Below are 24,845 nucleotides of genomic sequence, written 5' to 3'. Positions count from 1 at the left end.
TATGATTGTATTTTGACATTATAGGCGATACAAGGGAGTACCCATTGGAGACTGGGCCATAACCAGGGCACCTGGCTTCAAGGCCCTTAATTCATTCTCCTAGACATTAGGTGCAGAGATCACAGTGATAGGGGGTAGAGGGTGGGGTGGAGGTAGGGGTAGGGGTGGGACAAAGGAGCAGGTCTGCTGTGTGTTGTTAACTAGCACAGAACAGGCAATTAGTTATATATTTTTTATAACTTATGCACCTTAGCTTAGATAGTAGCAATTCCTATATTCTTTACCAGTTAACAGACAATTAAGAAAACATGTAGATAGGTATTTGTTCCTAAGTCTGGGAACATGAACTTGTTTGCTCCTGCCAGCAAGATGGCGAAGTTGTCTTTGAGACGGCTGGACTCAGACAACTGTCTTCTTACAAGTTGTCCCTGAGAGGTCTGCACTCAGACAGCTGTTTACAACAGAAGCTGTTCAGCTCTAGGGAAGTGCCCAGCTCCCACAGGGCCTGGGACCTTGACTTTGGTCTCTCCCTGTGATTAAATGGAGTCTGAAAATGAAATGTTTCTCGTGCTTGTTCTCAACAAAACCCTGAGCATTGGGTCCCAGGGGCAGGAAGAGAGGAGGAATGGGGTTTGTCATTCAGTATTTTTGTTTCAGCTTTTTAAAACATTAAGGCTTTGTTTTGGTGCTGGAGACCAAACTCAGGGCCTCCCTCACACAGCTTTTTACCATTTAATTACCACCTGGAACAACATTTTAGGATTTTGACATGACAGTGTTCCAAAGGCTCGGTGTATATATAGCAATATAAACAGCATTCATGATACTGCTGGGTTTTGTGTTTACAATTAAATAGTAAACTAAGCTGGGTCTGGTCATCCAGACCTAAAATCTAAGCTATTTAGGAGGCTGAAGGGCTTAGGAGGACTTTGATTACTAAGCCAACCAGAGAACTTGGTGAGACTTCAACAAATAACAAACTAAGTACGGTAATGGGTGCCTGTAGATTTAAGTACACGGAAACTGAAGCCAACTTGGGCCAGCCAGTATGACAAAAAACAACAACAAAAAAAACCCCAAACAAATCTGGGTGTGGTGGCTTCAACCTATAATTATGGCATCTGGAAGACTAAGGCGGGATTGCCACAAGCTGAAGACCACAGAAACCTTCCCAAACAACAACAAAAATAGAATAAGCCCTAATAATAACAAAGGGGGAGACCCTTTTGCTAGACTCGGGCTGGGGAGGACTAGGCGCCTGACGCGTGCATCCGCAGCGTTCCGCCCACACTGTGTGGCGCCATCACCCCGCCCCCGCCTCGGCTGCGCCTCTGCTTCCGGTCCCCGAGGCCCCCGAGGCTTCAGCTAGAGGCACGAGCCGCCGCCACGCACCCCGTAAGTCTCCGCCCACCTCCTAGTTTCCGCCAATTGCCGCCTTGACCCCGCCCCTTCCCCGTGCCTTCCTATATCCGGGCTTTTCCACTCGTGCTGGCTTGGAAGCATGGAGCTCTGCGACCAGCGCGCGACCGGTCCTGGAGTTTCTCCGTCTTCTGTCACGGTGTCCAGGGAGCTGCTGACGGCGGGGAGCCAGGGTTCGGGAGGTGAGCGGCGGCGGAGAGCGGGATAGGCTGGAGGAAGCCTATCCCGGAACTCTGCAGGGTCGGGGACGCCGTGGGACCCAAGATGCTGCCGTGTGTCCGGGACGCGACCAGGACGTGGGGTGTTGCGGGAGCTCGAGGGTGCTACCGGGACTGCGAACGCTGCAGGACCCGGGACGCTGAGGGAGGACGGGGACGTTGTGGGACTGGGGACGCCGAGGGAGGTTGGGGACGCTGCGGAGTCCCTGGACTCTGAGGCGCCGGGGACGTTGAAAAGCCGGAGACGCTGCAGAGCCGGGGACGCCGAGGGGCCGAGACGCAGTGTGGGGGTCGGGGTTACTGCGGGGCTGGGGGAACCGAGGAGCCCGAGACGCTGCGGTGGCTAGGGACGCTGCGGGAGGTGTGGGACTCCGAGAGAGCCCGAGACACTGCGGAGGTCGGGGATGCCACGGGAGGTCGGACGCTAAGGAGGTGGGGGATGCCGCGGAGCCCGAGACGATGCCGGGGTCTCTTGGGGGGTACGAGTAGGCCAGCCGGGGCCTAGGCGGTTCTTAATGACTTTACAAGGACCACCTGGCCTGGACCGGCTTGAAAGGTAAAGAATAGACAAATACCATTTTTAGTAGTTTTTGGTTTTTCGTATAAACTCCTTAGTATGGCTTCCGTGGAGGGAGACCTGTGTTGGGGAAATCCGCTCAGCACTTCAGCCAGTGTCACATCCCTTTAATCCCAGCACTTGGGAGGCAGAGGCAGTGGTATCTCAGCTCCTGGCCAGTCTGGTCTATTTAGGGCGTTCTAGAACAGCCACAGTTGCACTTGCTGCTCAGTGCTCTTTTATGCTGTTAATTGTTTGTGTGTGTGTGTGGTTTCAGGTATCTGGGACCAGTTGCTCATCAGCTCTAAGCCTCATTCTAGAAAGACCTCTGCACTTCAAACAGTTCGGATGCAGAGGAGCCCTTGTAAGTACCTCCTGTCTACACTAGAGGGCACTCCCCCACTTTGGCTAGTTAATCCGTTACCTGATGGGAGGATAGTCTTGTCTTCATGGCTCATATCAGACTGTAGGGTCAAATACATTGTTGTGTAAGTTATTGAGGAATAGAATTTCTCATGTTAATCCCTGTCTGCAGTTTTTTTCAGAATAAAAGACATTTTTTTTTTTTGAATCCTAAAGGCCCAGCTAGTTATGGTCTAGCTAGTTTTCTTTTCTTTGAGACAGGGTCTCCTGTAGTCCAGGTTAGTCTCATGCTTCATTGTGTAGCTGAGAATAACCCTGAAGTCCAGATTCTTCTATCTCACCCAGTTCTAGGATTACCGGCCCATGCTGCCAGGCCAATTTTGTTTTTTCCAGTCTCACTCTTATCTCTGACTGGCCTTGAACTCTATGTAGTCTCAAATTCATAGATTTACCTATCTCTGCTTCCATCTCCTGAGTAGTGGTGTGTACCACCACACTTGGCAGGTATTTATTTACTCTAGGAGTTTGTTTAGAGTAAGAGTGCTTGTTGAGCCAACAAGAGGATCAGAGTTCAAATCCTTGGAACCCACTTAAGCTGTGTGGCTTCTTGAACCCATAACCCTTCTACTGTGGGAAGCAGAGAGATAAGAGTCATTAAAGGAGTCTCAAACTGATCTCTGAAACCTCCAGGCCAGGCCTCCATCTGCACTGATCTCAACATTGTTTCTTACCCTCCAAGCTCCTACAGAACAGCCCACTGAGCCCTGAACATTTAGTGGTTTTAACAGCCCAGACAATCCTAAACACAGTCCAGCCTCTGCCACAGCAATACCCACTATTGTGGTACCAGTTTCTTTCCTAGTTAGGGTTGATCTTGCTGTGATGGAACCACAAGACCAAGGCGGCTTGGGGAGGAAAGGGTTTATTTGGCTTATGCTTCCAAATCATTGTGTATTACTGAAAGAAACTGGAACAGGAACTCACACAGGGCAGGAGCTTGGAGGTAGGAGCTGATAGCAGAGGCCATGGCGGGATGCTGCTTACTGTCTTGCTTCTCACATGGCTTGCTAGTCCTGCTTTCTTATAGAACCCAAGATCAGCCCTAGGATGGCACCACCCACAATAGGCTGGGCCCTCCCCCATCAATCAGTAATTAGTTAAATGTCGGACAGTTGGGTCCTCAGTTGAGGTGCTCTTAGACTAGCTGGTGTCATGTTGTGGTGAGATTGACTGCATTAGTTAGAACTCTGAATTGCAGAAGAGTGGAAGCTCAGATTGCTTTAAGAGAAGCCAGAGTGAGAAACTAAAAGTTGATCTGGATCCCAACACCCATTGTCCTCATGTGCTGCCAGTCTCAGCTCTGCACTCACTCTGCTGAAGATGCTGCTCTACAGCTGTGGCAAGTCGGCTGGTTAATGAGAAAGTCATCTGGCTACTTGGTAGCTCTCAAGTTGGCCGCTCACTGGCTTGGCTAGAACACCACAGGCAGATTGTGATAGGCAAGACTGCAGAAACATAGGCCAGTTCAGGATGAGGAACATAAGTGACTCAAGCTTCAAAGGAAGGACAGACATGGTCCTATGCAGGACTTGGAAGGTAGGAACATAGAGAATTTGTAATTACATAGTGTTGTGGACCACACTACCTCACATTTGGGGGCCAAAATATCGCTCTGTCAGTAATGGAACCCTTACTGCCAAAAGCCTTGGGGATTAAATTGTTAGAGTCTACACTGCCCCAAGCTGCTCTAGTCCGCAGGTCAGGGTTCAGCAAGAGAGAGAGTGGGGACAGACTCAAGGAATGGAGACCAGACAGAGTGTGATTCAATCCCATTTATTCTTCAGTCTCTTCTCCAAGTCCCTAGTCTTGAGTTCCTAGTCTGTAGTTCTAGTTTCTAGTGCATCCAGGTTCCAAGTTTCCTGCCTCAAGTCTCAAGTACTCATGCAAGTACAAGTGTTCTATAATCCTAGTTGCCTGTCTCAGTCTCAAGTGGGTACTACTTTCTTCTGTCTGCCTCTGCCTTTTATACGTCTCACTTCTAAGTCACGCCTTTTAAGTCTTCTCTCTAAATCTGATCTCTAAGTCACCCCCTTAAGTCACACACCTTTAAGTCTCACACACCCAAGGGAAAATCCTGGGTATCTAAAACAAGATGTTATCAGAGTGTACTAAGCTGTTGTAGGCTATTGTAATCAAGTCTCTTGTCAGAGTATATGGCTCAATATGGCTGCAAGGATGATAGCGGCCTTCTGTCGGCTCCCCACAACATAGCAAGCCTGTTCCTGTTTGTCTTTTTGTTTTGTTTTAAATTTTTTTTTTTTTAAAAAAAAAAAAAAGAGTGGTACTGACACTTTGGATGAAAGGTGGGGGGAACTGGGGAGGTGAGACATTCCAGGTGACTGACATAGTAAAACATGGAAATAGGGTCTCATTACGAACCTTGACAGCCTCACTGTAAAGACCAGGTGCACTTATTATTAGCTCATTCTGTCTGTTTTTTCCCAGTCATCTTGTTGAATGCCAGCCTTCTAGGTCTTTATACTTTGGGGATGGCAGAGTAACAGAACATTTGAGTAATAGTTGGGAAATGACTAGGTTGCTCTGGGAGTTCAGAGGGCCTGGGCCTAGCACCCACCCTCCAACCCAATGAAGCTCAGAAGTGGAGGGGCAGAGTTGATGGGTACATTGTTAGCTCTGCTCAGAAATGCTGTACTGGGAGGTCTGGGATTAGAATTTACTAACACGCTTGCTTGCTGTGTTCACCCTCCAGTGTTAGACCAGGTTCAGGCCTTCCTCCCACAAATGGCCCAGGCAAATGAGAAGCTGCGGAAGGAAATGGCGGCTTCTCCAGCTGGTCATTTCAATATTGAAAACGTGGACGAGACCACCGGGAACATCATACAGATGGTAAGTAAGCCTTGTTTCTACTTCATACATTGTGATAATTAGTATACCTGTTACCGAAAGGGAAAAGTGGTATTTTAAAATGTCATTCTAAAGTAAAATGTTATTTTAAAATTAGCAAACATTTTCACACAGGCAAGATAATACAACATGCTTGAGTTCCACAGGCCATACTGTCTCTGTTTGCCTGTTTAACTTGCTGTTCAGTGCTGAATGTAGCTATTTACCTAACAGGCAGGCTTTGTAAAGTTATAGCCACTAAAACTTGAGTTGCGTACAATTTCGGATGTTTTTTTCTTTTTTCCCTCCCTCCCTCTCTCCCTCCCTCCCCCCTCCCCCCTCTCTTTCTTTCTTTTCTTTTCTCTTTCTTTCTTTCTTTCTTTCTTTCTTCTTTCTTTCTTTCTTTCTCTTTCTTTTAAAGGGAAGGGCTATTCATGTTGGCTCACAGTTCCAGGGAGCAATTTTTTATGGTGGGAAGTCCTGCCCAGGGCTGTGGTGTCAGCAGCTTGTGCATGCTACAGTTTCATCTTTCCCCTTCAGCTACTTTTTGAAAGTACAGACACTATTCCTGCTTCAATAGCTGAACAGAAGAGAGGGCATGCAGGATTTTGGTTGCCCGTTACACTTTGCATTTTGCTCAGAAATGTAAATTTTTTTTTTTTCCTCGAGACAGGGTTTCTCTGTGTAGTCCTGGCTGTCCTGGAACTCACTCTAGACCAGGCTGGCCTCAGAAATCTGCCCATTTCTACCTCCCAAGTGCTGGGATTAAAGGCGTGAGCCACCACTGCCCAGCGAAATGTAAATTTTTAAGGCAAGAGTTGTGATGGCGTTTTGAGGGGAAACCCCAGGTTGGCCTCAAGTTGTCAATCCTGTTACTACACGCTGGGATTGTATCCTGTCACTGCGGCCAGCTGTTTGTATTTCTTGTCAAGTCTGAAGTGTCCAGTGTGGTGCCTGACTGTAGTCTAGCAGTTCTCAACCTGCCAGGACCCAGAAAATAGATTTACATTGTGGTTGAAAGCAGTAGCAAACTTACAGTTACAAATAGCAGTGAGAGTAATTTCGTGGTTGGGAGGGGTCACCACAACATAAAGAAGTATATTAAAGGGTTGTATTGTTAGGAAGGTTGAGAACCACTGCTCTAGTCCGGTTTTATTGACTGAAGGCTATTGGATGTGTAGTAGGCAGGAAGAAAAAACAACAAGTCCTTCAAAAATAAATAAAAACAAGTCCTTCAAACACTTCCTGACTATGCTCTTAGGATGGAGTCTGGCACCTTGAAAGCATGGACGTGCCATTTGTGTTAAGCACACGGTCTGACATTTGCTCCCGAATGCGTCGTGAATATTGGATGCTTCCTCTGCTGCTTTATTAGGAGTTACTTGTGCATGTGTCTTCCACTTGTGTGGGTGCCCATAAAAACCAGCAGAGAATGTTAGCTTTTCTGAGGCTGGAGTTGGAGGTATTGTGAGCCATTTGCTAATGGGTACTGGGAACTGACCTGGGGTCCTCTGGAAAAGCAGTGAATATCTTTATCTGCTTGTTGAGCCCTCTTTGTAGCCAGCCATGTTGCTATCTTAGAGCGTGTTGTAGAACTGCCCTGAAGGACATTTCTCATCCTGACACTTCTTTATAGGATGTGGCCTTATTTGAGATGAATCGGTCAGATTCAAAAGAGGAGGATAGTCCAGAAGAGAGCTCACAGGACAGTTCTGGGGACAGCTCGGAGTCTGAGGATGATGACTGCATTCCCTCTGAAGTCACCATCGAGAACATTAAGCTTCCGAAAGCAGAAGGTGGCAAAGGCAAGATTGAAGTTTTGGACAGTCCGGCAAGTAAAAAAAAGAAGCAGTGAAATTAACCACATAAGAGGAGCAGGTGCTCCCCGCCAGGATTGTGGGGAGGCCCCCTGGGCTGGTTGACTTTAGTCCTTAACGTGTCACAAAGAAATTCAAAGGCCAGGTGTACTTTACATAGAAGGTGCTCAGAGCTTGACTGCAGAGAGGGAAGTACCCTTGGATACTGAGAAGGGAAGCGAGGAAGAGATTACCAGAACGCTTCTGCAGACGTGTGCGCCAGAGCGTGGGCTCTTACTCATCCATGCTGGTTATAAGATTCCTATCGCCAGGTTTGGGTCTTGGTATGGTCTATATCAAGGCAGGTTGCAGTTTGTTATATAGGAACTAGATACTAGAGCCTAGGGTAATAGCCCCCCTGCCATTTAAGGTGTGACAGTGCCTATATTAGTTCAGGAAAACTCAAGCTGCCATTTAAAGATTTGTAAAGGATAGCATTTGACATCCTGTTAGAGCAGATTGACCTTTGCTGCTTCTGTAGAGTTTACAAACCACTATGTGCTATATCACTGTCTTGTATGTGAGTGCAGTCATGTAAACATTATCATTTCAAATTGTAATGACCCCGACAGCCTAAAGAATGACTCCAGTTCTTTTAGTGACCTTAGAGTGTTGGAAGAGCTGGGTAGCCATCTTCCCTGACTAACCAGTCTTAGATGATGATATCAGGGCTAGTAAGTACCAGTGGCGGGAAGATGAGCAGACTTTTCAGGAAGCTACTTGAGTAGGGGAACTGTGCCCCGGTGACTTGGAGGAGATGGTAACCTCTGTCACTTGGTGGTTTGCCATACTATCTAATGATACTTCATCCTTGGCTCCTCTGAGCCAGGGTCTCGGGTTGGTCCTGGCAGCTACTGTTCCATAGTCAAGCTGGGTTAGGGCATCAAGCCTGGACTACCAGTTTTCCCACCCTCCAGCACTTAATACCCTTCTGTACCTTCCTCCATAGTTCCTGAGCCCCTAGAAAGAAGGTATTCTGGTCATTTTCCTCCCTGAGCAGAGCAAAATGTTCCAGGGCATGCATAACCACCTGACTGAAGAGAGTCCACCGTATGTGCAGGTCAGATCATCATGGGTTACAGTGCTTGCTGCCCAATGCAAGAAGAGGCGCCCCTCAGTTACAGTTGGCAGCTACAGTATGACTGATCTCCATATCCAGAGGATAGATAATTGTCTTTCTGTTTCTGTGAAGAGACCCTTCATGACTAAGGCAGATAGTAAAAGAAAGCATTTAGTTGCAGGCTTCCTTTCCGTTTCTGAGGGTGAGTCTATGGCACACTGGTGGGGAGTGTGGGGATAGGCAGAGCAAGAGTGCAAAATTGGGCCTGGCTGGGCTTTTGAAACCTCAGAAGTCTGCCCGTCTCCCCTCCCTGCCCCTCTCCAGTGACACACCTTTTCCAACAAGGCCCCAGCTTCTAATTCTTCCTAAACAGTCCACCAACTAGGAACCAGACATGCAAATCTATGGTTCTCATTTACACAATTACAATGATTGATTTGGTACATACGTGTTTGGACATGGGATTCTTTAGCCCGAGGTTGGAGGGGGCCAGACAGACAGTTGGAAGATGGTTAACTGTGCCTGTGCAGATAGAACCACCACTGAACCTGCTGTTTGTGTGACACACAGGTAGGGGAGTACTTGGGGTCCTTAGCCAAGTAAGGCTGTAAGACTTGGCTCTCCCTTGTGGCCTGAACAGCACCGTCTGACACTGAATGCTAACTGCTGGGGATTGGGGTAGTGTTTTCTGGGGTAAGCCCAGGTTGGTGTTCTAGTCTCCTGAAGTCAGCATATAGTGACAGTAGTCACTTCTGGGATCTGTCTCTCTGGCCAACAGCTCATAGGAAGCTAGATAGAGCACCCTGGGATTGGAATTATTTAACCCTACAGTTGCTGAAAGCACTCTATGTATGCATGTGTAGTGTCTTTATAAACTTAGCTGCCAGTTAAATGTATGTGCCATTTATGTAGTTTGTTTTTCTCTTTTGGTGACACTTCATAGTCTTGGCAAAAAGGTGAAGCACATCCTGCTAGATGTCACCTTTTCATAACAGGGATATGAAGCTCATTGGAATTGCTAGGTGGTTTTATGTCTTGTCCCTCAGCTGAAAGCCTAGGACCCCATTATCTCTAAGGTAAACATTGGGACACTAGGCACACAGTTGCCTAGCTGTCCCACCCCCATCCCCAGAATCTAAGTTCAAAGTCTTTTTGTGGGAGGTCATATTGAAGGGAGTCGTGAAGTTAAAGGGGTATTGGGGTGCACATGATCAAGATGGGTTGTTTACATGCATGAAATTGTCAAAAATGAATAAACTATATTTAAAAAGTGTTTGAAACATTTGGTGGCACATTCTTGTAGTCCTAGCATTGGGAAGGCTGAGACAGGAGGATTGAGGATTTGAGGCTAGCCTGGATTGCAGAGCAAGACCTTGTTTGAAAACAGAAACAGCCTCTTGAGCACCAGTGTCCTGGTCTCATGCCTCCTCAGCAGGTTGTACAAGGATGGGCAGCTGGAGCTGGATGGGGTCTGGGATTGCACAGTACCAGGAAGTCCATCCATACAAGGCTACACCAGGTTCTCTGTGACCTTATCAGGCACTGTCTGCCTGCAAAACCACACTTTGACCTTGTTACAAAGTAACCCCCTTGTGCCCTATTTGAGTAAGTATGTCCTTTATCTCTCTGCCCTCAGAGCCCCATCCATCGCCTCATGTAGCCTGGCCTTTACTCTCTGTGTCTGTGTGTTCTTTGTCCTGTTTGTCTGTCCTCATTATGAGTTACTATCTCTTAATCTCCTGCCTGGATAATTTTAAGACTTTACACCTGTTGGAATACATGTTGCACATAGGCTAGGATCTTTCTATGGGGAGAATATGCAGCTAAAGTCTTTCTGAATTTGAGTCAACTTGCTTAATACAGCTTCTAGAGCTGCCCATTTTTTGTGCAGATTTTGTTTTTCTTCACAATTAAATGATACCCTATTGTGTGTTTATATACTGCATTTTTAAAAAACAGTTTTCTGTTGGTAGACATCTAGATTGCCTACATGTCTGCTACCATGAACATTGTAGCAGTAAACATGGATGTCTTTCTGATAGTGTATGGAGCCTTTTGGGTATTGGCTCGGGGTAGTATAACTGGGTCAAAAATTTTTAATTTTTTGATGCACCTTTGTTGCAGTAAATCTTAAACCTGAATAAGGCCAAAGAAAAAAACAACTCAGTAATTATGAATACAAGCTGCACACCTAGATTGGGTAGATTCACCACTACACTATTCTGTTCCCCAGCTACAAGATCTCTTATAACTTGCAGGTTTTCTAAGCCATGTGCTTATTCTTCCACCTCTTGCATTGTCCTCTGCATTCGTCCTCTCTCTTCCCACAAACCTTTATATCTCCACCTCCCCTTCTACTGCCCAATCACTGGCTCCAGACTTTATTTTACAAATTAAGGTGGGCAGAAGGTTCACTAGAATTCACCTGTGTACTGACTCACTCCTCTGTAGCCCTTCCCAAGAAAGGGGAATTGGCATCAAAATACAAGGCTGGGGCTATCCACCATACACCTTCATGATTGTTGTGTTTGGGATGGCGGCTGTGTCCATATAGGTCACACCAGGCTACAGCAGTCTAATGTGGTAGAGGTTTTATTAGAAAAGGACACAAAGGGGGGAGAGAAAAGACAAGGAGAAAGAGGGTCAAAGGTGGGGAAAGGTTAGCCTTTTATCTAGGCTGTGACATAGGGGGTTCCCAGGTGAGTGTGAGGAGTGGGCTCTAAGAAGGTATGCAGGGTTTGTCCTGCCAGTGGATGTCACCTATGTGACATTCCTGAGTTTGGAGCCAGTTTGCCAAGCTGGCTCTGGATACCAACAGTATCCAGATGATTTCCCTAAAGGCTGAACTCTTTGTCTTCTTCACTAGCACTGAGTAAATATTTCTTTGTCCACATCCTGACCAGCACTTGATAGATATCTTGATAGCTGTTGTGGAAGAGGTGAGATGTTATCTGAAAGTGTGATATTTATTATGATGGCTTAAGGATATTGAGCATTTTAAAAAATGCTTCTGGGCCGTTTGTGTTTCTGCTTTAGAAGACCATACAATCCATTTCACTAGCCTGTTTATTGATTGGCAGGTTTGCTTTTTGGTATTTAATTTTTTTTCAGATTTTTTTTTTTCCTCGCAAATTCTAGATATCCGCTCCCTGAGTATAGTTGGTAAAGATTTTCTCCCATTCTGTGGTTTGTTGATGTCTTTTGCTGTAAAGAAGCTTTAATTTCATGTATTCCCAGCTGTTTTCACAGGGTGAGTTTCTGTTCTGTTGAAGTTAGGTTTGAAAAGTTCTTTCACAGTGTTTTCCAGTAGTAGGTGTAGGTTTTAAAGTAAGATCTTTAACTCATTTTGAATCCATTTTTGGAGACAGAATATTTTCACTATGTAGCCAAGGCCATCTCAGAATCTTTCATTGTCATCTGGGCTGGCCTTGATCTCATGGCTACACACTTGTGCCTTTGCTTTCCAAGTACTAGTGTTGGATTCTAAAGATCCAAAATCATGGGTCACGATTGCCCAGAAATACCTACGGGACTCGCTGCAATCACATGAGGTTTATTGATGAATTGATGAATTAATAGTGGCTGGTGCACTGGGGCCCCTCTGCTCGGAGGTGAGAAGGAACCCCGAGTGGAGGCAAAGGATGGTTTATATACAGCGTTCACAAGGACAGTTAATTGCTTTTTTGACAATATTAAAAACAGATGTCAAACAGCCGTTCCCAAGCCTGATTTTCGTTCCCAGGCTCAGCTGCTAAGTAACTCTTTACTTGCCTTTATAATCTGGGAGAATTCTCTTCTTGAGGTTCATTTCCCTTATCTTGGGCCCTTTCCTCTGGAATGTTTGCTTGAGCCTTTAAAATGTACTCCTCCTGGGATGTGCCCTGGGGGCAGCTAGTATTTGAGTGTAAATTGAAACTCCGAACCTAAGAATCCTTCATGCTGTGACCTGAAATTCCATTCTTACATTTAATTTTAAGTTCACGCTGAGGTTTGGAATTACATTCTTACACTGGCAGTGAAAGCATGCATCATCATGCCTGGCCCTGGGGTGACTTTAAGGATGACAGGTAGGACTCTTCCTCCTCCTGTAGGGTTTTCCTGCTCAGGAATTGGCAGTAACTTTGGCAGTCCGCCCATGTCCCCTTGGTCCATAACTGTTTGTCCTGAGTAGTTGGCATCAGCTGATTTACTGCCCTGGTCACACACTCTGTGTCTTTATTTCTGGGAGTCAAGCAGGTTCCAGGGTTAGCTAATGTGGATGTGCTTGCTTCGCATGTGTGGGCCTTCATGTGCTGCTAGTCGGAGAATGCTTACTCATCCTATACATCTCAGTTGCAGGCATCTTTGGCCAAGGTGCCTGACCAAGCCAGCTCAGTCAGTCAACAGGTTCTCCAGTGCAGGAGTGAGAATTAAGAAGAAGAAAAAAAAATAGACAACATGTAGCATGACCCCATCCAATTCTGAGGCTGAAGGCTGAGGCAGGTTTATTTTCCTACTTTTTTTTTTTTTAAAACCATTTCAATTACATGCAAGTATTTGGGTCAGTTCTAGGTTGAGAAACCAGCAATACAATAGATACAAACAGTCAAGGAACAAACAAGGCAATAAAGTCCCATGATCACTCCTGCTGTCACTGTTTCTAAGGGCTTGTCAGGATGACCAATATCTCAGCCTACTTCCCTGTCCTAGCCCATAGTCATCCATGCTTGAGGCCTACTTCTTTGTTCTAGCCTAAGACTTAGATTTCTGACTGAAATTACTTCTCTGTTTTAGCCTAAATTAAATTTCTGCCAGAACTTCCCTGTCATGGCCCAATGTCAGATTCCTGCCAAAGCTCTCCACAGGCGCCATTGCCCTAATGCTGCTCAGTGGAGGCTTGATAGGAATTGGTGTTAAGGTGTAGTACCTTACAACAGTAACACTGGGTAAAGGCATCAACTGTCCCTATAGCACACTGCTTAGGACTACATTCCCACTTTTTGTTTATTATTAACAAACAATCTGGGCTAGAGAGAGGGTGTTGGAAAAGGAGAGGTGTTATCATTAGACTACTTCCTGTTGATTTGGGGCATCAAAGTTGTCACAAATTGCGATTGAGGACAGAGGTGAGAATGAAGCCTAGCACTCGGAGGTCAGGTTATATAGCTTTATCTGTTCATAAGTAGCAATAAACAAATAGCAAAATGGGATTGCATTCATACACACACACACACACACACTCTTCACTAACCTTCAGTCTGGCCCAATGTTGTAGCCTGGCTTGATGGCAGTGGCTCATGTCAGGTTCAAGATGTGTCCTTCTGCTTTTGGGTTCAGCTGGAGCTCTGTCCATGGTGTGGGCTCATCATCTTTGATGGCAGATGTCTTTGTCAGTGGACTCGATCTCTCAGCACAATGGCATTTCTGTGGGAATCGGGGAGCCAGTGAGTTGAGGTGGCCAGACCTGGGTGTTTAAGCTACACTTAGACAATCATAATTATGGCATTCACACATTACTCCAACTTTATCACACACACATATTTCTAAGCTTGATTTCCATGGTTACATTTCCATGGGTTCGTTTCCTTGTTGTCTACATCTTGTTCCTCACATTCCATGTCCTGGAGCCTCGGGGAAATCAGAGCTACAGGTCTGGGTATTCCCGAAGGCTCCACAAGACTTGCAAAGTTCATATACAGTGCATAATCTATTTTTGTGGTAACTTCCGTGTACGGTATGCATTCCTTTGGAAGATGCACTCTTTTTTTTTTTGAGACAGGGTTTCTCTGTATAGCCCTGGCTGTCCTGGAACTCACTCTGTAGAGCAGGCTGGCCACAAAATCAGAAATCCGCATGCCTCTTCCTCCCAAGTGCTGGGATTAAAGGCGAGGATGCAGTCTTTTAATATCGGTTTCTATATCATTCTCAGTAAGCCTGTAGGAGTTCTGGGTTATGCGATTGTGTGGGTTTTTAAGACCCTCACAAAGGGAGGACCTCACCCAAGTCTCAGGAATTGGTGGCCACCCAATAACTCGAAAGACACTGAGCTTGATGTGATCAGCAAGAGGTATATTTCGATCCGCATGCTGAGGTCAAGACCCATAACCCACACAGGGGCAGTGACTTCGATTCCCTCCATCTCCCAAGTTATGGAGATGGAGGGAATTTAAAGCCAAAAACTACAAGGAAAAAAAACACAACCTAGGGGGAGTGAAGGAGGGCTATTGGAGAGTACCTGTGGAAAGTCCCAGCTCATTATTCAATTTGTGACATGGTCCAGGGAACAGTCATGGGGAACATTTTGTATAGGCTATTCTCAAGAGCCTATTTTGTATTCAGCCATCTATCTTGTGGTCAGCCCTGTTCCTGAAACACAGCTCATGACCAAGCTGACTGACCTGGACTCTTGGTTCTGCTCAGCTTGTTAGTTGTTTTTGAAAAATTTTAACCCTTTCAGGGTCATCCTGTTTTTGGAGTCATGTCCATGTTCCAACATGTGGTACCAAAAGTGGCTCCCTTTGCTAATACAGCAGGCCATGAGGCTGCTCAATATGGTTTGGGTTGCCCTGATGGGGTTTGAGTGCATGTTCCAGGATGCAGGGTTGTTGCAGTTGATATTTAAATCAGCATTTTCATGGGCCAACTATCTAAGCGGCAGTGGCTCTGCTTAGCTCTGCTGCCATGTTCCTTGGTCAGAGGCCACGTGTGCCACAGTTAGGTAGGGCCAGCCAGAAACACAGGCCTTGGCACCCACAAATCGCCAGCATGGGAAATGGCTCTGCCAATCTTTCACACTGTCTCCCCAAGGCTGTGCTGGCCCAGACCATTGCGCCATCCATGCGGTACCCAGTAGGAAATGAGACTCAAAGGCTTTATATGTTTGGTAATGTTCAGCAACAAGATGCCCACACGATTGGAGGTGTTTCCCAATTAACCTAGATATAATTTGCTACCCAGGACTGTCCTCGGTCCAAGTGTGGTTCTTCATCCTCCTACATGTCTGTTTCTCCCTCCCTCCTCCTCTTCCTTCTTTTCCTCTCCTTACTCCTTTCACCTTAGCTCTTCCCAACTTTCAGGGAAAATTTCCTGCTACACAGGGTTGTGAAAACAACAATGGTAAAACTAAGAAATTTGTCATCCATATTGGGCCTCAAAAAGCATATAGCTATATTTCCTGTTTCAAATAGCTTATTTCTAGTGAATCTATCAAACAAAATTCCAAATGATGATGCATTCACAAAGAATATTTTTCTGAAAAATATATTAGCTATTGCTACACTGCTGAGGTCTGTCCAGAGTTGTTGTCTTTTGATCTCTTCAAGTGAGGGCCTTTTTGGCATACTTCCATAGTTGCTTCTAAAATGTATCAAAAGTACTTTTAGTAGTATAAAGATGATCAGAAATGTGAGGAACCAAAATGTTTCTTTAACCCAGTGCCACCATGAGTATATTGGGATGCATGCAAAGTCTAGGCTAGTCTGCTGATAGTATCCCACAGGCCACATTTAGTTATCTACTTGTGCCCCGGCCCGTGGGGATTCAACGAGACCTTAGGGAATGGGGTGAAAGAATGAAGAGACAAGAGACACGAGGAAAAGAAGCACCAGTCTGAATGTTTGATCTAGTGCTTAAATTTTATTGTTCATGCTGCTGTTATAAAGGCAAGCAGGCAGGAGGGTCATCTGACAGTCAGGGTCCAGGGTCATCCCTTAATTACAGAGTTCTCTAAGCCCACAAGAATTCCTAGCCCAAATTACTTATCTAAATATTTTCTTACAGCAAGAAGGCAGTTAAAATATTTCTTGGCTCGAGTTGCTTATCTGATTAATATTTTCTCCCTGGCAGAAGGGCAATAAATAAAGTATTCCTTAACTCAGGCTGTTTACATAACTGACACTTGTTCTCAGGTAGAAGGGCAATAAAGTATTCCTTAACTCAGGCTGTTTACTTAACTGACATTTGCTCTCAGGCAGAAGGAGGTCTTGGTTTCCAGCATACTTGTTCCAATTTATATTGATTATGGTGTTTGTTGCCGCCTGCTCTGCTCTGCTCTGCTCTGCTCTGCTCTGCTCTGCTCTGCTCTGCTCTGCTCTGCTCTGCTCTGCTTTGCTCTGCTTTGCTTGGCTAGAGACAAAAGACTTAACAATGCCTGAATAGTTACTATAACAAAAATATTGCGACCTGCTCCACTCTGCCTGGCTTGGCCTCTCAAGTGCTGGGATTAAAGGCGTGCACCACCACTGCTGCTCTGGTCTTCGGGTCAGGGTCTACAGAGAGAGAGAGTGGGGATAAGGGGAAGAGACGCACAGAATGGAGACAAGACAGAGGTTCTGATTAAGTCTCATTCATTGAAGGGAAATCTGGGGTATTTATACCTTTTGTCACATGCCTTTTAGGCACGTGGATATAATGTAAGCCTTACAGGTGTGGATAGCATGTGCACCGTGCGCCTTGCGCCTTGCAGGCATGTACGGCGTGGATAGCTGCTTTCTAGCCGCTTTCTGCTAAAAGTCGGCTCCCAACAGGTCCCCCTTTTTAATTATTCTTTCAAAAGGGAAGGTTGGGAAATCATAAGGAAACCGTGCCTGTTTTAGGTTGGAACAAAGGACCCCAGCCTCCCTTTTCTGTCCTTGGATACTCAACAGCCATTGGTTGAGATCCTGTCTTAGGATGGTGAGGCCTCCCTTCTTTTAGGGGCAAGGGTCTCAATATGTTCTCTTACTTGTATTTGACTACCCGGCTTATCGTGTAAGTTAGGGGTTAATCCTTGTCAGTCTTGATGACAGAGGTTTCAGAGTCCCCTGCTTCCAGCCTGTAATAATGGACCTGTAAGGGTTTCTTTTGAATAGCATCTATCTGTTGCCGTACAAAAGCCATCAGTCTGTTGAACAGCATAAACCTGAGAGACAAGAGACTTAATGCCTAAATAGTCGGTATAACAGCAACACTCTTTAAAGGGCAACACACAGAAATACAGAACTGATCATAGCTTTGATCTTAACAAAACAAGTAAGGAAATTCCCTGTCCCTGCTCAACATTCAGTTGACAATATGCATAATGTAATATCCTGGGATTCATCTCTACGCCTCAAGGCTGCATCTTGTATGCCCTTTTCCACTAATGTTAATGCCGCTCTAGCTTCATTAGTTAAGTGTCTAGGGGAGTTGAGGTCCGAATCACCTGGTAAAATATCATATGGCTGTAATTATTTATTAGACCATGAGAGATAGGGTCTAAGCCACTGTATATCTCCCAACAATCTTTGGAAATCATTCAAGGTACGCAAATTATCTGTGCGAATCTGGATTTTTTGAGGAATTACTTGTCCTAAAGATATTTTTGTTCCTAAATAATTAACCACAGAGCCCTTTTGTACCTTCTCAAGGAGCTATCACTAACTGTTTCTTTCTTTTTGGTTTTTTCGAGACAGGGTTTCTCTGTGTAGCTCTGGCTGTCCTGGACCTCACTCTGTAGACCAGGCTCAAATCCGCCTGCCTCTGCCTCCCGAGTGCTGGGATTAAAGGCGTGCGCCACCACTGCCCGGCAACTGTTTCTTTCTTAAACTTAACACAATGTCTCTATAGGCTTCATCAAGCATCTGCTCGGTAGGAGCAGCAATAAGAGTATCATCCATGTGGTGATAACATTTGATTTTCAAAAAATTCTGACTTCTTTCAAGGCCGCATCAACATACAGTTGATACATAGTGGGACTGTTGGCTATGCCTTGTGGCAATACAACCTATTCATATCGCTGATCTGGCTCTGCATGAGTCATGGAATGTCGCGCCCTGCTTGATCAGCAAGGAAGATGTGACAAACCGGATCCTTCTCAACAGCCTTTATTGTAGAAGCGCTCTTTTAGATTTCAGTTAGAGACCTCGAATGCCCAGAAAGGGCTGCTTATATACCCTCAGCCCTGGGCGGGGAAAAGCGCATGGAGGTGTACGATTGGTCAAATTGCAGTGCTTCATTAGCATACCACATTAGCATACCCTGCCCGGGAGGGGGTGATTGGTCAGAATGTGGTACTTAATTAGCATACCCCGTTCGGGAGGGGTTGGAGCCAAACTGAATTGTGCATGTGCAGTGCACTGGTAGTTACTACCAGAAGCCTAGGCAGGTGCCATCTTGGCCAGCCGCATCAGATTGGCTGGTGTGCGTGTGCGCGGGTCTTGGCCTGCCGAGTCGGGTTGGCGGCCTACATCTCTCCCTTTTTTGTTTTATTGCAAACCCTGAGTCATGGAACGGGTACATGATAGTTGCCCTATGAGTGCAGTTGTACAGTGAGGGAAAGCAGAGGCCTGATCCCCTGTGCAAAATGAGATATTGTAATGGGTCTCTTCTCTTGTCGTCGTGCAATGAGTAATACTTCCCATACCCATCTCGATGCCTTTTGACGGGGGGGAAAAGGAGCCTCTGCCCTGGGGCACCATCAGGAGAGGAGGTTTTTGGCATCAAACCTTTGTGCAATCAGGCATACTTTCGGGAAATCTATCCACACTTGTGGAACATTCCTTGTCAAGTACCCACTCAGAAACACCTCAAACTGCCAGTAGAGCACTCCTTAAGGGCTTGTATTCATTGAAACTCGCTCATATCTCCTTTAGGGTTGCAAGCCAAACATGGGGAGGTTCACCATTCTCGATGGGGGCCAAGGCTTGGTAGACTATGGTTTTGTGCCTGGCATGGTCTCTCCTTAGTTTGCATAGAAGCCACATGCAAAAGACGCAACCGGCCAACAGCACGGCTCCCCAAATAAAGGTTCCCGCCCACTCTTTAAAAAAGGAAAAGGCATTGGCTATCCAGTAGGTGAGGTCACTGAGGGAGAGAGGCTGCAGTCTGGTTCCGTTCAGCTGGGCAACCTGGACAAACAATCTGGTCACCATCTCTTCTGCTTGCAACGACCAGTTGCATCGCAGGTATTACGATAGCACCCTGGATTGATTGACTGAGGAAAGTTAGCTTGTAGGGGGGTGACACAGAGGCCTCTCATGGAGTACACACAGGAGGCCTGAATAGTTCCTCTACTTGGTTTTGGACTATATCAATGCGGCTGCAGATACTACAATAGCGGCTACTATTGCTGCTGTGATACAGAAATCACGCTTATGGCGCAACAGGGTAAGTATAGGAAATTGTTCAGGATCAGCTTCAACAAGGATGGGTACAAAGGTTGGTAACCGCACCATCAGCGCTGTGGTACTTGTCCCATCCCAGCACTCAGACATCAAGCAGGCAACCCCAGAGGAGTTGCAACTTAGCACCTCCCCTGAGGTGTTAATCAGAATAAAGAAAAAGGGGGGCTCCACACAAAAAAATTTTTCTGTGTAAGAAAAATTCTGTAATTGCCCATTAATCTTGATATCTGTCAAACTCACATGGGGTGCCTGGTGGCATTAACGTTAATTAATGACAAATTGCCCCCTCTCAACCTAGAAAATGGGGTGAGAGAAGTAAAGGCTGACTTGTTATTAGAGAGCAGCCATTGATACCAGGGCCAGATGTTGCCTGGCCTGGATGCAATCCTGGAGTTATTAGTATACTTGGCTTTAAACAAAGGGGGGCTAAATTCAAACCCAGAAGATATCTGGGTGTCCCGATGATCGGGACTCTGGCAAGGAGAGAAATCAGGGGGAAACTCTTGGTATGGTGGACAAATAGGATTTTGCGTTTAGTGGACTTGGCTTGGGTGGAATTACCATCAGAGGGTATACCTAAATATTGAGACATAAGCAAGGTGGTGATATTAAGGGAGGTACTAGAATTAGTGCCCGTCTCTCCTGAACCCTGGCTAGAGCCAGAGCTCAGCTTTGATAGAGCTGCGTGTAATACCCCCTATATCTATGGGATCTAGCCAATTCACCAAATACCGGGGTGCTAGGAAAATGCATGGAGCAACACTCCTATTAAAGGTGAAACATAAGGTGCCTGCCAAGGTGTAATTAGTGGCTGTATACCTTGCAGGGGCCTCCTTAGTGGGAATAGTGCAGGGCATATCTTGCTCACAAGAGGTGGAGAAAAAGGTGGGCAGAACCGGGGGATTGCTATGGAAGGGCATGGGAACTGGCCAGGTTCTGGCTATCCCCCATAGTTGAATGGCTAATCCCTGGGTTACCATCAGCAGTAGACTCATCATCAGACTCATCATCTGGATCCCCACATATGTCTCCCGCATTGTTCTGGTCCTGGGGTGGTTCAATACGTCTGGTGAGGTGTTCAGGGACCCAAATCGGATCTTCCTGGTCCTGTGGAAATACACAGACAGCTCCCCTGGATCTGGAAATGACCGGATCTGGACCATGCCATGAGCCTGTTAAGACATCCTTCCATTTTACTTCTTGCTTAATGGTTAGGGTGGACAGTGAATGCCGGTCGGCCGCTGAGCATCCGTCCGAATCCAGTGTCAAAAAATTTAGAGTGAAGAGGGCTAAAGAAAGTTGATCTTTTGGGGAATGCCCATGAGCTACTCCCCCTTTTTGTTTTATTAACAGTTCCTTTAGTGTGCGATGGGCACGTTCCACAATACCCTGATCTTGAGGGTTGTTGGGTAAACCAGTGATATGTTTCACCTTCATGTGTTCATAGAATATGGCGAAGGGCCTAAATCCATAGGCCGGTCCATTGTCTTTTAATGACATCGGGTTTTCCCCATGCCGCCCAAGCCGCAAGGCAATGAGTTATCACATTGCGGACCTTTTCCCCGCTTAGGGGAGAGGCATAGACGATGCCTGAACATGTGTCTATAGAAAGATGGTCATAACTTAAGAGTCCCAAAGCAGGATATGTGGGTAACATCCATTGGCCAGAGTTTGAGAGGCAACAAGCCTGTAGGATTAATGCCGGTATGAGGCGGATGAAAAAATTGTGCACAGTCTGGACAGTTAATTATAATATCTCTGGCTGCTGCTCGTGGCAAGCGAAACATATGGCGGAGTGTGGTGGATGGTACGTGAAACTGCTTATGAAAAGCAGAGGCTTTGGTAATTGCATCCGTGTGGAAGACAAATTCCATGTGGGTGGCTGCATCCACCAGAGCATTGCGCTCTGTCATGGGACCTGGCAGCATAGTATGGGCTCTCATATGTTGGATGAAAAACTTATTTTCCCTTAGCCAAATAAGCTTCTGGATTTGTTGGGGAAGGTGGCAGACATGACTATTAGACTTAATAGGTCCGGCAAGTTCCTACAGCAACAGCATTAGAAGCTACAGCATTAACTGTGTACCTGGAGTCTGATACCAAATTAAATGGGCCAGGGAAGGTTTGAAAGACCACCAACACAATCTGGCACTCCACGAGTTGTGGAGTTCCAGGGGTAAACTGAATTTGTACTGGGGGTTCAGAGCCAACAACGTAACTGCCAAGTCCTGTTTTGGAGCTATCTGTGTATATGGCCACTGCCTCAGGTATAGGTAATGAGGCTGTAACCTTTGGAATGGGGTGATTGGTAAAAAATTGCAGGACAGGGTTCTTGGGGGAAATGATTATCAAAATCCCCATCAAACCTACATCTAAGAATAGTCCAATCATCTATCACGGCACACAAAGTTTGTATCTGCTGACTAGTGTAAGGGGTAATAATCCTCATTGGAGGTACACTGAAGTGTGCCAAGCATGATTTAAGGCCCATTAAAGCTAACTGTGTGATGACACTGGGATAATGTTCCACGGTTTTATTAGGAGGAACATGAGGATGTATCTATAATAGGGGGCCCTACTGCCATAGTACCGCAGTAGGTTGTCTCAGTGTCTGTAGAACACACAAAAACGCACATCACGGATGCAAGTAACTTGTGCCTTAGGGCAGTTTCTACCCTTTTCAGGGCTAACCTAGCATCTGGTGTGAGGCTCCTGGGGGAGGTCAGGTGGGGATCCCCCTTCAAGATGTCAAACAAGGGAACCAACTCATGATTAGGGATCTTCAAATAGGGTCTAATCCAATTGATATCTCCTAATAATTGTTGAAAATCATTTAAAGTATGTAAATGATCTTTTCTGATGTTTATTTTTTGAGGTCTAATGTCCCTGGGAGATACTACTGCTCCCAGGAATCATCCTACTGTTTCTGCTGTCTGTACCTTCTCTGGAGCCACATATAATTGTGCTTTCTCTAGTTGTTTAATTAATGCTGCATAAGCAGAATCCAACTGGTCTCTGGTGGGAGCGGCCAGTAAAACATCATCCATGTAATGACAAACTCTAATCTCTGGGAAGGCCTGCCTAACTGGCAGCAAAGCTTGTTCTACATACAGCTGACACATAGTAGGACTATTGGCCATTCCTTGTGGTAGTACCCACCATTGGTAGCGGGCGTCAGGTTCCTCATTGTTTATTGCAGGGACAGTAAAAGCAAACCGCTTGCAATCGGTGGGGGGCCAATGATATAGAGAAGAAACAATCCTTAATGTCAATTATAAAGATAGGCCATTCCTTTGGCAGACTAGAAAGTAAAGGAAGGCCTCGTTTAATGGGGCCCATAGGTTGCATCTGGGTGTTGATGGCCCGCAAATCATGTAGCGCTCTCCATTTACACAATTTCTTTTTTATTGTAAAGATCGGGGTGTTCCAGGGGGATTGGGATGGTTCTACATGCCCTGACTCTAGTTGTTCCTTCACTAAGGGTCTTGCCACCTGTAACTTTTCTATAGGCAATGGCCATTGAGGGACCCACACTGTGTCCCCCATTTTCCAAGTGATAGGTATACCTCCCTCAGTGGCCCCTAAGAAAAACCCAGCCCAGTCCTATCATGTTTGGGAAGTGTAGTTATCACATCTGGGCTGCCTTGCAGATTCTTTCCCAGTCCCTTGCCTGGCCTATAGCCCATGCCCTGCATCATATTTTGTGATTGAGCAGAGTAATCATTTGTAAGTTTCATGCCTAATTGTACTAGTACGTCTCTCCCCCACAAGGTGACCAGGAGGTCCAGAACATATGGAGTAAACCTTCCTTTCCTGTTTTCCCTTCCTGGTCTTTCCACACCAGCTCCTTAGATAGAGCTCATCATGGGGGAGGTTTCATAACCTAATCCCCGGACGTTTTGGGCAGACCTCTGGGTCGGCCATTTGGCAGGCCAGTCACGGGCAGATATGATGCTACGATCTGCTCCAGTGTCCAATAGTCCCAAAAAGGATCGACCTTCTACCCATAGTGTTCTCGTGGGACGATCTTGTAATTCCAAAGAAAGATAGGTAAAGTGAGACCTGGTAGACCCGAGCCCGCTATTACCTCTAGTCTTGTTATGGGATGGGAAATAGCCATGCAGACTGGGCAGTAGTAACAATTGAGCTATCCTATTTCCTGGGGAAATAGCCGTAATTCCTCTTGGAGAGGAGGCCAGTATTTTGACCTTTCCAGTATAGTCTGCATCTACGACTCCTGGAACGATCTGTAATCCCCTCAGAGCTGAGAATGATTGTCCTAAGAGTAGGCCTACAGTGTCTTTGGGCAATGGTCCTGAAAAATCAGACTCTATAGGCCGCACTCCCATTTGCGGTGTCAGCACAATTCTAGTGGTGGCACTGAGGTCCAATCCTGTGGAGCCCGGAGTGGCTCTCCTTGTTTTTGAGAGGCTTGTAGAGATGGACTCTGAATGGCCCCATACATTTGCGGGCTCTGGGGTCGTTTTGGACGAACACCACCATAGTTGTTACGTAGGGGACGTCTGTTAATATCTCTGGTGGAGCAACATTCTTTTGCCCAATGATTCCCCTTTTTACATCTGGGACAAGGCCCTGGGCCCTGTCCGTGTTGTCCCATACTGTTATTCCTCTCGGGGCATTCCTACATTCCTTCATACACTGCTCATAGATAAGCTGTTCTATCAATGGCATGGCTGTATCTGGGTTGCCAAAAATCCTCTCTGCTGCCTCTATCATTCTTTCCACGAAGTCAGAAAATGGCTATGTGGGCCCCTGAATGACCTTTGTTAGGTTTCCTGATACCTCTCCTTTGTTGGGCAGGAACTTCCATGCCTTTATGGCCATGGCATCAATTTGGCCATAAACTGGTATGGGATAAAGTGTCTGATTTGCAGCCCATTGACCCTGACCCATTAACATATCAAGGGACCATGCATCCTGGCCATCGATTTGGTTGGCCCAAGCCTGGCTCTGAGCGTGCTCAATATACAGGGCTTTCCAGTTCAAATATTGACCCATAGTTAAGCAGGCTTTAACTACTCATCCAATCGGATGGGGTCATGGCACGCAAGGTTAATCTTTCTAACAATGCCTGAGTAAAAGATGCATTAATCTCATACGCCTGGACGGACTCAGCCAAGGCCTTTAGTTGCTTAAACTCTAAAGGCTCATAAAATCTCTGCTGGTTGTCATCCTCAAAAACAGGAAAGGCCCCCGTGGCCTCCTTCCATGTCTGAGGGCAAAAGGAAGATCCCTTTCTCAATGGTGGGCGTTGCGGAATTTCCACATAAGGCAGCGTTCCTGCAGGTGGCGCACTAGGTGCCGCCCAGGGCGGTGGCTTAAGCCCAC

The 24,845-nt window shown here is 46.2% G+C and overlaps 1 protein-coding gene across 1 annotated transcript; it reads left to right on the top strand.

Moving 5' to 3' along the window:
- Positions 1–1,444: 1,444 nt before the first annotated feature.
- Positions 1,445–9,656, top strand: Nopchap1 (NOP protein chaperone 1). The gene is made up of 4 exons (XM_076919836.1): positions 1,445–1,601; positions 2,471–2,557; positions 5,327–5,463; positions 7,097–9,656. Exons 1-4 carry the CDS (start codon positions 1,502–1,504, stop codon positions 7,313–7,315), a joined length of 543 nt encoding a protein of 180 aa, XP_076775951.1. The 5' UTR covers positions 1,445–1,501; the 3' UTR covers positions 7,316–9,656.
- The last annotated feature ends 15,189 nt before the right edge of the window (positions 9,657–24,845 follow it).

This window comes from Arvicanthis niloticus, chromosome 22, assembly GCF_011762505.2.
Source record: "Arvicanthis niloticus isolate mArvNil1 chromosome 22, mArvNil1.pat.X, whole genome shotgun sequence".
NCBI classification, from domain to species: domain Eukaryota; kingdom Metazoa; phylum Chordata; class Mammalia; order Rodentia; family Muridae; genus Arvicanthis; species Arvicanthis niloticus.
The sequence above is the reverse complement of the archived record's forward strand: the minus strand, read 5'-3'. Positions and strand labels throughout refer to the sequence as shown.